This window comes from Dipteris shenzhenensis, chromosome 6 (genome assembly GCF_047967505.1).
Source record: "Dipteris shenzhenensis isolate YYH24624 ecotype China chromosome 6, Dip_SZ_1.0, whole genome shotgun sequence".
Lineage (NCBI taxonomy): Eukaryota > Viridiplantae > Streptophyta > Polypodiopsida > Gleicheniales > Dipteridaceae > Dipteris > Dipteris shenzhenensis.
This window is the reverse complement of record NC_141601.1, coordinates 34,583,233-34,599,288: the sequence shown is the minus strand read 5'-3', so window position 1 is coordinate 34,599,288 and position 16,056 is coordinate 34,583,233. Positions and strand designations below refer to the sequence as shown.

Genomic DNA, 16,056 nt, shown 5'->3' with positions numbered 1-16,056 from the left:
AATCACATAAAATAAACTGGATCCTTGCAATACCCCATTCTTGCACAAGTGCTTAAAAACAAATGGTTATATTTAACTAACCTGAAGAGCTTTGCAGTTTGCCAAAGGCTCAAACCCACCTCCTTTGAACTCATTAAAACTCAGATCCAAAACCTGTGGGAAAGGACTTGGTTAGGTACTACACAGCTGAGAGCACATTTCCGATCACTTATGCTTACAACATTTCTGGCAAAAATAAGCATGTGGATAATGGTTTGCTTATCAGGGGTCCAAAGTCATTTCTAATTGCTCACTGCAGATAGCCTTTTGCACAGAAAGAGTATCGCAAAAAGTAAGTCTTGCCTTTACACGCCTTAGGATTTCTATCCCATTTAAAGTTGCAAGCTTGTTATCCCTGAGGTACACAAACTGCAGAAGAAATACAAAAAAAATCATACTCTGTTGTAATTCCTGAATAATCAGTACAAAGTAACCTGATCAGGTGATAAAACACATGCGATTAATTCTTAAAAAACAGCAGCCGCATTTCAGGTTACATGTGTTTGCATACATCACTTATCCTGACTGTCAACCATAGTGAAACAATCTACTCCCTTCAGCTATCATAAAAGCAATTGAAACCAAGCTCTTCACGAATTTGCAACCCTTCTTGATGTATTGCATCAACATCATGATGTTGGCAGAAACAAGGAGGATTACGTGACCTCTTGAATTCAGTATGAACAATTTTAAAAATTGTGTGAATTCTGTGCCTTGTACTGCCAGTCGAATAGAGCTGGTCAGCTCTTTGAATCATGTGCGAAGGCTTTAACCAAACTGTATGAAACTGGCCCTCGCACCCTTTGAATAATGAGCGCATGCGCGCGCACACACACACACACATGAATATGTAATCTTTATATACAAATTACAATATGCAATATTTGTAGTACTCTCTCTCTCTCTCTCTCTCTCTCTCTCTCTCTCTCTCTCTCTCTCTCGGAGGGGATCCTACTACGGGCTGGGGGATTTTATCGGAGGGGAAGCCGATCACAGATCCAGCTGTTTTGCACGCATATGCATGCTCCCTCTATGATGTCCCGGGTCAGACACCACCTGATATGTCCTCTATGCCTAGACCCACTACATGTCACTTGTTTACTATGCAGAATGTACGGGTTGCCCTTCTCCGGCTTCATAACCAGAGATCACTAGATCATGAGGGACTATGCACTAAGCACTTTGCACATGGGCAAGAGGTCTTGACCCTGGTTCTAACGCAGCTGTTCAATCATGCCGTATGCCATGGCTTCCCGCCTACCTAGAGCACTACCACCATAGTACCAATACACAAGGCAAGTGATCCCATGGACACTGGGAACTACCGTACTCTTATGATTGGCCAAACTCTGGCTAAGATATATGGGTAGAGAGGGAGATCAACAGCCGAGTCATGAGCAACGGGCTCTTGGGCAGGCAGGTTTTCAGAGACAGCACTCCACCTTGGACCACATCTTCACCCTGAGGGCTATCATTGAGGAGGCGAAGTCGAGGCACTAGAAAGTCTACACTTGCTTTGTAGACTTTCGTATGGCATTTGATACCGTCCCATGTTCCCCCTTGATCAAGAGGTTACAGGAGTTGCAGTCCCATAGATCATGATTTGGGGGGTTATGAGTCTATATGAGTCCGTCAGAGGGAAAGTACATGCCCCGGGAGTTCTATCAAATTGGGTTGAGAGCACTATCGGAGTGAAGCAAGGCTGCCCCCTCTCACCGACTATATCAATGAGATTACATCCTTTGTTGATGTCTAGGTGGAGAGGGTTCACTCTTGGCTGACCTGATGGTGCAGATATTGTTGTATGTAGATAACATAGTCCTCGTATCATCCTCAACAAAGGGATTGCAGAAACACCTAGTGTAACCGGCACAACAACTATCTCTGATCACACCGTCAAATACAGCCACTTAGCACCCAATCAAACACAACACGGGACTGAATTTGGGCCATGGATCGATGAAGGGAAGGCTATGGAGGTTAGGGTTAGACAATGCAGCAGCAGAAAATGGAATACAGGTGAGGCCCCTGCTCAATGATCACACAGCGACACCGATTGGCCCCAAACACTTGGCGCCCCTTGCGGTATTTCTGTATTCTTCTTTAGTGAGAAGCAATAGCAAAATTACAACCAAGGCACACCCTGAACTGATCCCCCTGGCTATCACTGTTCACCAGCCCACACTAGGCACACACTGCATCGAACTGTCAAAATATGCATCCCAACTGCTAGAGCAAGGCATAGGCATCCTCTGACCTCAACAACCTGGTCTCAACCTGGGTTCACCCTCTGTAACTGGGTGATTGCAACAGACCCAAGGAATCCGTAGAGAATCCCAAATAGAGAAACTAGAAATAAATCCCAAAGTGAAAAACAAAGAGAAACTAGGCTGGAAATCCGGGATCGCGTGCCCACAGCACGGGTTGCAACCAAAAACACTTGCTCCTCACTAGAACAGGTTCCCAAGGTATCCAAAACCCCGCCAGAGACCTCAAAACAGAGATTCGCGGCCAGAAAAACCAGCCTCGGGCTGTGTGCAAGCACAGGACACCTGAAACAAGGTCCGTACAGGCTGTACAGCCTGTCCGTATAATCCGTACACAGTCCCCACAGCCTGGTGGTATTCTGTCCAGTCTGTACAGACTGTTTGTCAGTCCGTACAGCCTGAAAAATCTGCCGTACAGCAGCAGATCTGTGCCAGAATGGGCTCCAGCAAATCGCAGTAGATGCTCCCTAGGTTCACGTACCAAGATGAGCCAGTGGAGATAGCGCAGACTTACACATATTTGGGGGTAGTGTTCACCGGGCCAAGCTTCGCGATGACCCATGGAGCTACAGCACGACTCACACAAGGGTAGTGTGCTCTGGCCCAACTTAGGAGGAAGTGCTTCTAGGCACACTTCCAACTTCCAAGACCCTCCAACGAAGGGTTGGCTTTTTGATACCCTGGTGAGACCAACGGCCATGTATGCAGCACCTTTTTGAGGGAGTGACATTTCAAAGATAGAGTGGAAGAGATTTGAGAGGCTACATGTAACTATGGGATCTAGGATGATTCGGAGTAAGCCCTCGGTCCCCGATTATACAGGTAGAGTTTGCCATGACCCCTCTCCAAGTTGATTTCGGACAGTGAGATTCCTCCACACAGTCTAGGCCTTACCTCAATGGAGATTATCAAGGCTAGCAGTGGAGTCTTCCACGCGATTGGCAGACTGAGCGGTGGTGATACAGCTTGGTATGCACGAGTATCCACATGGTTTGATAGTCACGGCATTCAAACGGACAGACTTCCTCCCTTCCAATACAGCATGGATGCACCATCCGAGATGATCCCACGAGATGATATCAACTATATCATCTGATTGGACCTCCTCCAACTTCTAGGGCTTGGGGGGCAGGGGAGTTCCCCACCAAGATCCAATTTCTACCATGACCACTTCTGGAGCTGTCCCAAAGTAGGACACCTATTACTCATAACTAAAAACAGTAATTAAAAACTTACAACTGAGCCTGCAATCTCTCTCTCTCTTTCTCTCTCTCTCTCTCTCTCTCTCTCTCTCTCTGGGGCGATGAAATCCATGAATCCTTATATTACAAGAAACAGTCCCCAAAGAGGGGACATACAATTACAATGTCAGAGACTTCAATATAAGATAAGCAAACATAGTAATCTATCTAAAGAATAGACAAGCAGTCATACAAAGATTGCCCAAGTGACATCCAGAAGTAGTGAAACTTGGAAAAAGTAGACTCTCCGGAGACTATGATTCTCTCTTTCCACAGAGTCCAGAGTCCCCAATAATGAAATCAAGTGAAAAAAAGATCAAACTCTTGTCTCGACGTGGGTAAATCCTGTCTTACAATTGATGCTCTTATCTTTTTTTTAAACTTGTTTTGTTCTTAGAGACGAAACTTCGACTTCAACCCATCTAAAGATCCAAACTTGGAGACTAGACCTCAAGAAGAAGATCTAGAGGAGGGCAAGGGATCAGGACTATGCAAAGAGCACGAGGAGGGCAAGGAAGACGAGGAGGAGGAGGAAAGTTTGGAGGAGGAGCATAGGAGTGGTAGTAGTAGGATAGGACATTTATGTTATCAAGCCACATCACTAGTGACACATGGATCATAGTGCTAGTCAAGCATAGTTACGTCTTTCTAGGCATAGTTGTCACACAACATGTGAGCACACATGCCACATTATCAATTGGACCCATTCTTGATCATAACTTTGACAAATCATAACTTCTAATCTAGAAAGAATTTTCACACTCCAAAAAAAAAAAAATCTTCTATGTACTTGTCAAGTCAAAACCATTGTATGCAATTAGAAAGTGCCAACATTACAAATGACAAAGAAAAGCATGAATGCAGAAATCACTATCGTAAGCATGATAAAAGCACAAGTACATCAGAAGATCATAACATAGAACATGGCATCCACACATAAAGAATTAAAGCTACATGAAGAACAAAACAAAAGGGAGGTTCAATTTAAGTAATGTCATCAAGCAAGCTCTAAAGACTATTTATACTCTACAAGTCCCAATCTTGTAATGGAACTTGAGTCTATGCTTTTGTAGTCTAGCTCTTCACTATCATGTTGCACATAGGTTCCATCTACCATAATCTAGCTAAAGAACTCCATCGATCCTCGAGCACACAAGTTTATATAGCCGTAGGTTCCATAAATGCCTGAAAGACCATTGAAAATTATTGCTTAGAAAGAGTGGTAGTATCAAGGATGGCATATTGGATCTCCGATCTTTACACCACTTATGAAAACTCAACCCCAAGGATGAATGTATATCAAGAAGTTCAAGATGTTGAGCTGTATCAACTGTACGAAAGGAAAGTAAGGCTTCTTATGGCTTGATGTCTTTGTTGGATACAAATCTTGAGATATAATCCAAATGTTCATGCCATCCGAAACTTCTTGCAAGCGCATGCTCTCTGTTCATATCTCATGCTTATACAGCCCATCAAAATAGGCGCGCGACGTTATCAATTGGCCCGGATGAGTGTGCATAGATTCACGATTTTGTGTTCTCGAGCAAAATTGATATCAAGACACAATTGACATGTGTACTCAAAAATCAACATGAATGTGTGCGTGGAGATAGACCCTACTATATGTAGCCTACTACTCAATGCAAGCTTATGTTAGGCACGAGTGTGAGATATAGACTTTTACAAGTAATGAGCCATGATCATGGAAAAAGCTGATTTCCGGTTTTGGGGGGTCCTCTCCTGCGCTTAAGATGAAACGTATAATTTAGAAAAAGGGATTGAAAGGAGGGGAAGTCAAAGGGCACATTTTTTCTTTTGGGTCAATTCCATGTATTTTTATATTACAAGAGGCTGTCCCCAAAGTGGAGACCAGCAAATACAAGATCAAAAGATTTCATTGTAAGACAAGTAGCCAGTGTAATCAATCTATTGACAAATTGACAAGCAAGCATAAATGTATTGCCCGAGCTATATCCGAAAATAGTAGAACATGGAAGAAGTAGACTCTCTAAAGACTCGCTACTTCCTATCTTTCCACAGAGTCTAGAGTCCCCAATATTGAACCCATGTGAAAAAAAGATTAACTTCACCCTCTGAGGGTGGATGCCGAAGATCCAAAAAATCTTGCCAAAGCAAGCAATGGGAAACCGGGCCTGGAGGCACTGCTAAAGAAATAGCAAGAAGTCATGGGTGACGGAAATTTCAGAAAAGATGGAGCAAGGATTCCCTAGGAGCCAAACATCTGTGACATAAAGTAGGAGCAATATGCCTAAGTTCCAAGAGTTGGCCAAGAGGAATAGCACCACGCATCACTAGCCATAGAAAAACCTGTTGACAAAGAGTTAGTTTATAAAAGCTGATTTCTATGATCCAAGGAGGCATCAAAACCCTGTATAGACCAGCCACTGAGATATCGGCCAAGTTTAAAGGACGAGTAGCAACGCCCTAGCGATGTAAGGTCCAATCAGTAAGGCAATACATAAGCTCTCACTTGAGAGCCAGTAAAAAGCAACGAAGCATCTAAGAAAGATAGTGCCAAAGGGGTCATTAATGCATCCCCGATTCAATATGTCCCCCCATACATTGAAAAATGGAAAATTCCCATTAATTAGTTGTTGTTAGGAAGAGAAGAGGGGTGAAAAGGAAAGGAAAAGGACATGATTAAACTAAGGGATAAAGGAGAGAGGGAGAAGTTTCAATAAAGAGAGACCACTTAAGAAGAGGGTTAAAGAAGGAGACATGCTAAAGGGGGCAAGGGAATAGGAACCCTTTAAAGGAGGCTTTAAAGAAGAAGGCATGTACTAAAGGGAGAGGGGAAAGAGGGACCATTTTAGTTAGCACTAGGCATGCTCTTCCACTCTATAGCTTAGTGGTAGGGCTCACATGTGGGAAAGACAACACTACCCTCTTAAATAATGTGCACTCTTCTTAGACATAGCTTAAAATTAATTAATTAACCCAAATATATCCATTAATCCATGGACAAATAACTTCTATGGTTAAAACCAAATAGGAATATAATAAAGTTGAGCGAGTATGTCCCCCCATACATTGATAAATGCATATATACATATATGTATGTATGTATGCATGTATGTATATGTATGCATTTATTAATGTGTGTGTGTGTGTGTTTCCAAAAAAGCAGCTATGTGATTCACTGGGTGATTGGAGGCCAATCACACTCATGCCAATCATTTACAAGATCATTGCCAAAATGGTGGTTGATCGGAGTAAAGGTTATTTGCACGATGGGTTGCATCCCTCCCAATATGGCTTTGTTCCACGTCGTCATATCACAGATAACATTGCCAATGCTTATATTGGGATTGAATATGCCAAATACACGCAACAAGATGTTCTACTCTTGCAGGTAGATATTGCAAAAGCCTTTGACATAGTTCAATGGGATTTCATCTCGCAAACTATGCGAGCATTGGGGTTTGGACAAAAAATGCAGCAGATTATTTACTCGCTTTACAGAGATAGCAATGCGGCTTGCATTATCTCTGGGGATATCTCTGATGAGTAAACTCTTCGTAGTTCGGTTCGCAAGGATGCCCTCTCAATGCTTTACTGTATGCTACTCATCCTATGCTGCAATATATTGATCATCTTGTGGCTACAGGATCACTTCATGGCTTGGAATTGGATGCTAATCGCAGCATGGTTGCTCAAGCTTATGCTGATGATTCTTTCTTTACCTCGAAGAATACACCCCATGATCTTGGTGCCTTGATGCAGGCCCTCTCTATTTATGGTTTGGCAGCTGGTCTTCATGTTAATTTTCAGAAGTCTAAGCTGCTCCCTTTGCATTCCAAAGACTGGCATAGTCTATTATGGCCCGGGGATATCATTCCACCCACTCAATTTGTTCGTCATCTTGGTTATCCTTTGGGGTGGGAACTCACTCGCCGACAACAAACTGATTGGGTTTTGGCTAAGCTTCGGAAAAAGCTTGAATATTGGAAATTGGCAACTTGGCCTTTGCACGTTCGTCTTCGAATAATGCATTCCATCCTTGTGGCATATATTCAATTTTACTTGCCATTGATCATGTTCACTAAGGTAGATCTTACATCTTTCATGTCTGTCTTTATGGAACTCTTCTGGCGATCCAAACATGGCAGAAAAAGTCTCAAGCTGCTTTCGATGCATCACATTTGTTCTCCCAAGATGCATGGTGGATTGAACATCACGGATATTCATGTGCATATTCTTGCCCACAGGGGAAAAATGTTGCTGCAATTTCTGCAAGGTGATCAGCCTTGGCCTCTTATGATTAGGACTCTCGTCACTCATATCAATATTTATGCGTTTAGTCATTGGCAACTCGATCATTGGGATTTCTTTTTTGGCTGCACTGATGGCACTTTGCCTGGATGCCCTTTTGTCTCCCGCTTGCTTCTTGACTGGAAGCATGTTCTTTCTCATCTGGAATGGAATGGACGGCAATCTTTGCTTGGGAATTCTTTGAGAGCTGAAAGCATTCACTGGTCAAAAGTCTTTCAGCCTCCCTTGGCTTTACAGGAACCTCGACGTTCTTACTTTGTCTCGTTTAAAGCCATCACCTCGGTTGCTGATGTTATTGATGATGCTGGTACTGTGCTCCCCTTTTCTCTAGCAGCCACTACATATGGATTGAGGTCTCATTATCATCTTTTGTGGCGACAAATTACTTCTATGCTTTCGCCCTTTGTTCCGATTCCTCCTTTGGAACTCCAGGACGGACTGGAAGATTGGACTTGACTTCTCCAGGGTCCTCTTCTCGTCCTTTGAGGCTATCTCAGATTACTGTACCTGCATTGTATAAAATCCTTTTGCCTCAACCTTGGGTTTCAGAGAGAGATGATTCTATTTGGCGAATGCATCGCCCAGCCAAGTGGTGGAGGAAAAGATTACAACAACTTTGGGCCTATAAAGTACCACTTCGGCAACAGGTTTTCTTTTGGCGAGTTCTTTTCAGAGTGTTTCCATCTGGACAGCTATTAGCTCATCGACGCATTGCTCCCGCACTTTGCCATAGATGTTCTGCTTCTTCGGAGACTGTGCCTCACTTATTTTGGCATTGTCCGTGCTCTCGTGAGTTTTTTGATCTGCTTCGACAGCACCTGCGAGCGAGATTCCCATCTGTTCCGTTTGGGAAGTTCTTCTGGCTATTTGGGTTTCATGCATCCAAATCGGAGTTTCATCTTTTCTTCGTTTGGCTTCACTACTGGGCACTATGGACTTTATGGACATATAGGAATTGTAAAGTCTTTGGTGATCCTACTTTCTCTCTGTTTGACTTTTTTAGGCGTTCTCTGCACAGCAATCTTTCTTTGATTGCTTGCAGACCCGCTGCATAGATCATGAGGTCTTTTTGGCATATACTGAAATTTTCAGTTGATGTAATTGTAGCACCTTTTTTTGAGGTTGCTACTCATATAATATAATCAATCAATGATTTCACCCAAAAAAAAAAAAAGTGTGTGTGTGTGTGTGTGTGTGTGTATATGTATATGTATATGTATATGTATGTATATGTATGCATTTATTAATGTGTGTGTGTGTGTGTGTGTGTGTGTGTGTGTGTTGTCTAGCCATCAAAGGAAAAGGTAATAAAGTATCATCATCATGAAGCACATCATCAACCAAAGTAATCCCTTTTTATGAAATAAAATATGAGTGCTTGGGTTCCTACAAAGCAAGGGGTCGATCAAACACCTTTGACCAATGCAAACTCCCAACGAGCAAAGGAATTCCCATCCAGACCATGCCGTTTGAGATGAGAGAATCTCTTTCAAGGCCAATAACATTTTGAAAACAAAAGGACAACCTTTAACCGTGCCATCAATATAGCCCAGAAGTCCCATGGAGTGGGGTGCCATTGCCCAAAAGCAGGAGTCAATTGTAAACGTAGTGACACGTCATGGCAGCCCAAGGCTAATCAGCCTGCAAAAATTACAACAGCATCTTTCCTTTACGAGCCAAAATATGGATATGAATATTTAATATGTTCAAGCCACCATGCATCTTAGAGAGTAATCTGATATTCTTATGGCCATGCTTTAAACACCATAAAGTCTCCATAGGTTTGGACATGAAAGAAGTAATGTCCTTTTTGTCAAACATCATCAAAGGCAAGAAAAACTGTATATCGGCCACCAAAATTGATTATACGATTCGGAGTCGAACATAAAACTTCCAATATTCTAGTTTTTTCTTGAGCTTGTGCAGTATCCAATCTATTTGTTGACAGCCAGTGATAGTCCATCCGAAAGGATGGCCAAGATAACGAACAAGCTGATTAGGCAAAACAATTTCACCAGACAGATGCTTGGACTTTGGAAAGTTCACCTGTAGCCAACAGCTATTCCATATAAGGATAAAGCACTCATGAGTTGCGAAAGATCAATTTTTGTGTTCATTGGAGTGAGGAATGAATCATCAGCATAAGCTTACACAATCATGGGCTTTCTTCCGAGACCATGTAAGACATCATTGGCCACAAGATGATCAATATAGCAAAGCATCGGATTAGTAGCTATTGCATAAAGCAAAGCACTAAAAGAGCATTTTTGTCTTACTAAACGATATAAAGTCCACTAATCAAAAATAGCTCCAAATAAAATGCATGCTACTTTACTATCACAATATAGCCAATGGATAGCATATTGCAATCAATGCCCAAATCCTAAGGATTGCATGGTCTGCGAGATAAAATCCCATTGTATAGTATCAAAAGCTTTGAGACTTGGCAATATCTACTTTCTACAACCTACAATGTACAAAGTTTATATCTTCAAAGTTCAAACATGAACACTGAACATACCATGACAAGTAGTGATAAAACAACAATTGCCAACAAATACTAATAATTTGACAATGTCTAAGTAGAGTATAGGCTCTAAACAAAACTAAAAGCAAAAGTAACAAGAGTATTGAGGTCTCACAAGTCAAGAAGCAAGCTGAGTAGTGTCCATTGATGAAGGTTAATAATATAACGACGACCTAATCCATGGCATATTATAGTATGTAGGGCTTCCCAAAAACAAAATAGTCAATTTTTTTTTTTTTAAGATATATGTCTTAAGTGTCTAACATGTCTTAACTAGAAGACAAGAGTGGAAACAGCTATGGTAACAACAACCACATATGCAACTTACATCATTGAAAGAGAAGGTGCAAGTGGTACATAAGCAAAACTCCTAGAGACCTTAAACAGAAGATGTCAAAGGTAGACCTTCTAATTCATCTTTTTCTTTATAAAATAGATATTCCTTCTCCAAGAAGCACTACACCCATGCACAAGCATGGTATGCAAGCACCATGACATACAAACTGACAAGCACTCAATTCGTGTGACAAAAATAGCATACACATGTTTGAGAGACAAACAAAACATGTTTCATATAAATGTCCCCCAAAGAGAGGAGACTTTTTTATCCTAAACATGTTCTAGCACTTCACATTCAATGAAGACGTGAAATCATTTCAATGTTGGGACAAAGGAGGATGGGGCTGCCAAGATATCATACAATTATGAAGGCAACATTGGGAATGTACATTTTAAGCCAGACACATGTTGCTACAAATTTGCCAACTTGATGATGGTAGCTGCAACTATTTTTTGGATCTACCCCAAAGACCTTTATTTAAAACATTAATGTAAAAAAAACTCGCATGGGTGTGGCCTTGCAACTATTCATCTACCTAATGGATTGTTGTTCTCCACCAAATGGCCTCCATGGTATCAGCTAGACCTAAAGGGCTGATCGGCCACTTCTTTCTATGCGTCATGCATGCCGCGTCATTTTGTAGCCTCTCTTTGACTGAGCCTCCATGGCTTCTTTTCTAGCAAATATATACCTACACGAATCCAAGATCATGCCCAAACTCATCCTCTAAAAACACAACATAGTGCAGTTTCCATCTCATGATAGTCACTCATAAGGTTGAAAACCATAAACTCCACACGCATAGCAGGGACTAGCTACTATGACATCCCCACTAACATCATCAGTGCCCAACAGTGGGTGTAGACAATAGTATAAACATATACTCTCACACATACAAATCCACACCCCCACACATACTTGAGCATCCATTTATACAAAGGCTTCGTACTGAGTTTCTGTCGGCACTCCAGAGTTGAAGGGCAAACTCAGCCATGACAAAGGCTAGCACTTCTTTTCTAGCAAGCCTTATTTCCACCTCGAAAGCCCTTAAAGCCTCTTCATCCCCTAAGGCATGCTAGGTAAAAGGATAGCACTACTCAATCATCCCATGGGCTATTGATGCTGGATAGACATCATGCTGAACAAAGAGTACGACAATCAGTATGCTACTCAGCATGGTGTACGAGATTGATGGGCTCCTTGAGACGTATTATTGAGGAATCCTGGATTCTTCTTGGTATTTTTAAGAATTCCAGTTGAGGTGGCTTCAACGTCCTGTTTAGAGACACTTATGCTCCCGAAAGTACACCCCGACAGTATCTTCACTGACCTTGGATTGCAGTTGAGAAGTAATGGGATTGCTAATTTCTAAAGTCTTTAAGGGTTGTAGGTAGATATGCTGTACAAAGTCTTTAAATTTGTGCCACCCCCCCTTCCCGTGAGAGAGCTGGAATGGAGTCGGCTCATGGAAATTGAAATGTGGAGGGAAAATAAACTTTCAAATTTCTACACATTCAAACGTCAGAAAAAGAGTCGCAAGGCACCACCTTAGGACTGAAACGAAACCCGAATGAAATAACCCAACACGTGTAGCTTCCTCTCTACACCGCTGTGGCGAAACGATATGTAAATTGAAAGCCTCGCATTAGTGAATGCAAGAACTTACCTCTAGCTTCGGTGTCAAATTCACAAGATTACAGTCCAAGCTTCGAACTTTCTGGCCACGTAAATCCAGCCTCTACGAAATGAATGGAAATATGTCAGTGAAACTCGTGATCCGATCAACGAGGAGAGATAGTGAGTCCTACCAAAACAGAAAGAAGCGATACGTTCGCATTACAAGCAACTACAATTTTTGCGAGCTAAGGTGACGGCTAAAGGGTAACGACAACTCAGATGAACAGGAATTCTCCCTGGCAACGCTCCTACAAATTCAAGACCCCTGCGAAAAGATAGCGCTTAGCTCATTCTGAAACCATACCACGTCGTCTCCCGCCTTCACATCCACTGAAGGAAGAGCAATAAACCGCGAGTCTCGGCTTTCCAACGTTAAAGATTTCCTCCGGGCGAGGTTTCCGGAGACTCGATCAACTGACAAGGGCGACGATGAGCGCTTGGCGATGTTGCTTGAAGAGCTGGACGAAGTGGGGGACTGCCTGTTCGACGTGGTTTTGGGACTCTCCAAGGAATTTGAATTTCGCTTGATGCTACCAGTACCCACGGGACTAATTTTCTTGCGGTTGACAATTGCTGCGCTGGCTCCGTTTGAAGGAGAAATCCTGCCCCTCGGAGACGAAGTAGAAACGTTAGGGGTCCTCGGCGATGATAAAGCAGACTTTGCCGAAGGCCTGGTAGCTGATCCAGACGGACTGCTGCGCTTCGAGCCATCAGGAGTTGCAGGCCGCGAAGAAGACCTGGGAGATTGCAACGTTAGAGTGGAAGGTTTTCCAAAGGAAGGTCCTTTGAGAGAAGACGACGCCGATGGTGATCCATTCCATCTGTGAAGCTCGGATGCGGATGAAACTGACCTTGAGAGAGGTGACGACAAAGAGCCAGAAATGGAGGCTCTTCGCGAATCAACACCAGGAGAGGGTGTTGCCTTAGCTGAGCTGAATGCCTTGGGATCGAGAGAGGCTCGCCGACTGGTGAGAGAGGAAGAAGTGGAAGGAGAAGAGGTCCCTGGAGTGCCTATGCTGTTGCGACGTTTTTGGACGGGAGAAGGCTTGGAAATGGAGCTGCTGGAAGGGGAGCCATCGCCATTGTCAGCTTCCATTCTTCTGGCGAGAGCTGCAGGGGAAGACGATTTGAGGAAACCAGTGCGATTGACGGAGGCTGGAGATCCGGTGTGAGAGTGCGAATGTGAGTGCGAGTGCGAGTGCGAGTGCGAGTGCGAGTGCTCCCCGGAGCATGGCGAGACATGTTTGTTGGGAGGAGCAGCTGCGAGCTTGTAGCTGACTGCAGGCTTGGCAACGCGAACGGGGGGAGAGACGACTGTCTTCGTCGAAACGGACTTCCTGGTGCTCCCATTGCTGCTTCCTCCCGCCATAGCCGAAGGCACAGCAGCAGCAGCAACAGCAACAGGAGGCACAAGAGGCTGCTGGAGAGGAGGAGCATCTGTAACAGGAGGTGCTTCGTTTGTGTGATGATCCTCCGACGGGGACTCGATCGCGCCCTGCTCGTTGCTCTCCGACGAAGCAAAGTGATCATCAAAAGCGTGCTCTTCTGCATCGCCATAGCCATCGCCATTGCGTGCAGCAGCAGCAGCATCATCATCCTCCAGCTCCAGCGAATCATGTGCATTCTCCCCGTCCCACTCCTGCTGCTCTTCCTCTGCGCCATACTCCTCCCCCTCCTCCTCCTCCTCCCCCTCCTCCTCGTCGTGCTGCTGCTGCACCGGCAGGCGCTGCCAGTGGTGGAGCGGGAGCTCGTCCCCGTTCTCCACCAGCGCGTGGTGCTCCTCCCCGTCCTCCGCGGCGTCGTCCTCGAGCTCCTCCGGCTGGGAATCGAGCTGATGGACCTGGAAGGAGGGGAAATCGGTGCGATCGGGGGGGAGGTCCATGGATCGAGCGAAACGGGGTGCGGAAGAGGAGGAGAAGGAAGATCGAAGCAGGGAGGGAAGCACAGAGGGAGGGAGAGATGGAAGAGGGGGGGGGGGGGGAGGTGAGAGGTCGAAGCTAAGGCTGGTGAGGGGGGAGGGGGAGGTCCGCCATAGCCAGGAGCTTGCAAGGTTTAGTTGTGAAGAAGACAATGAAAGGAAGGTCCGCCATAGCCAGGAGCTCGCAGAGCTTTTGTTGTGTTGTTAAGAAGAAAAAAGACGACGAAAAAGAACGAGGAGGAGGATAACGAAAGGGCCTTTTTGGCAGAAGACAGGTAAGTAGGTGTTTGTTAAAAGAGGTGCTTTTGTTGTTGGCCCTTACAGGGGCGTCCCCTCCACGTGGCCTCCTCGCCCCTTCCCCTCTTGCCCGATCACCCTTTTTGGCCCCCCTCGCCACCGCCACGTGGCGCTACCTGTCGCCCCCGTGGCACACTCTCGAGGTCCACGTGGACGCGCCCTTTCCTGCCCTCGATGCCAGCCCAGCCCACCACCCTCCCCTTTCCCCATTGTTTCAATGCCACATCAGCCCACCGCCCTTCCCCCGGTCTGCCACGCCACCCTTTTACTCAGCACCCTGCCACGCTAGCTTCCCTTGGCCCGCCACGTCACCCCACCACCCTTGCTTTGCGTCTTCGAAAGTGGCCTCGGACCTCCCCCCTTCCCCCCCCTTTCAACGCCCTTTTTCTAAATTATACGTTTCATCTTAAGCGCGGGAAAGTCCCCTCCATCAGCTTTTTCCAAGATCATGGCTCCTTACTTGTTAAAGTCTTTTGATTGCCTCACATCATAAGCTATGCTTTTGAGTAGCAAGCCACACACTAGCATCCTCGACCACACTTGCTCATGTCGATCCTTGTGTACGCGTGTTAATCATATCTTACTATTCGAGAACGTGAAATTATGCATGCGCACACATACACCTCTTTGCATGTGACTCGGGAAGGCTTGCGGCCACGTGAGCATCTCCGCGCGCCTATCTTCATGATAGCTAGAGATAAAAGCATGAGATATGGACAATGAGCATGCACCCGGGCAGGAGGTTTAATATCTATAAACCGAGAGAGGCAAAGGTGCCAAGGTTGCTTACAGATTGAAGCGCACAAGTTTCGACGCTGCTCAACAACAACCAATGAGCGCGTAAGGAGCAAGATGGCGGGTAGAGTGTGTTTACAAACTGCCTAGCTTAAATGCCACTGGCTATACACCTATCAAAATGAAATTCTTAGACAGCCAAGGTTGGGCACCTCCTCCTCCACCAATCATATTAATTTATTAGTTTCTTTTCTAATACTTTTTTGTTGATGCGCATTAGGCAGTCTATAAAGACCCCCGCCCAAGCTCCTGTCATAGGGGTGCCCCAACATTGGGGAGTGATTGGGCAGGCATGAGTGGTTTGTAAAGGGCCTAAGCTCGAATCCGACGTGCCCCCCATTTCGCTGGGTTTAAGGAACAATAGCCCAAGTACAATTCAGACCACAAGCCTTTCCCTTGCATGTTATTCGTTAAGTTGCTTCTAGTAAGACATAAGAAATCTCACATGTTATGATGCAAAACACATGCATATCTATGCTTATGCATAGATTTGTGTGCATCGACACATTCACCCCATGTGTGCAAGACAAAGATCACCACCTCTCCACAAATCAATTCGTATTCAAAGCAAAAGTTCCCCTCATTTGGCAAGCCTAACTTGTCATGCAAATCCGCGAACCAATTGGTTGATTTTCTCAATGTAATTATTATACAATCCCCAT

The 16,056-nt window shown here is 44.6% G+C and overlaps 1 protein-coding gene across 2 annotated transcripts in view; it reads right to left on the bottom strand.

Annotated features, from left to right (window-relative positions):
• Positions 1-14,542, bottom strand: part of LOC147901099 (187-kDa microtubule-associated protein AIR9-like) — a 54,304-nt gene extending 39,762 nt beyond the window's left edge. The window contains exons 1-5 of one of the 2 annotated variants that reach the window (XM_087375568.1): positions 13,236-14,542; positions 12,689-13,121; positions 12,374-12,445; positions 343-408; positions 82-153 (exon numbers count right to left, since the gene is read on the bottom strand). In XM_087375568.1, the coding sequence (XP_087231694.1) occupies positions 82-153; positions 343-408; positions 12,374-12,445; positions 12,689-13,121; positions 13,236-14,266 (1,674 nt within the window). In that variant the 5' untranslated portion in view covers positions 14,267-14,542. Of the gene's footprint in view, positions 1-81; positions 154-342; positions 409-12,373; positions 12,446-12,688 lie in introns of both variants that reach the window. The other variant, XM_087375567.1, reaches the window with a different exon arrangement.
• Positions 14,543-16,056: the final 1,514 nt, after the last annotated feature.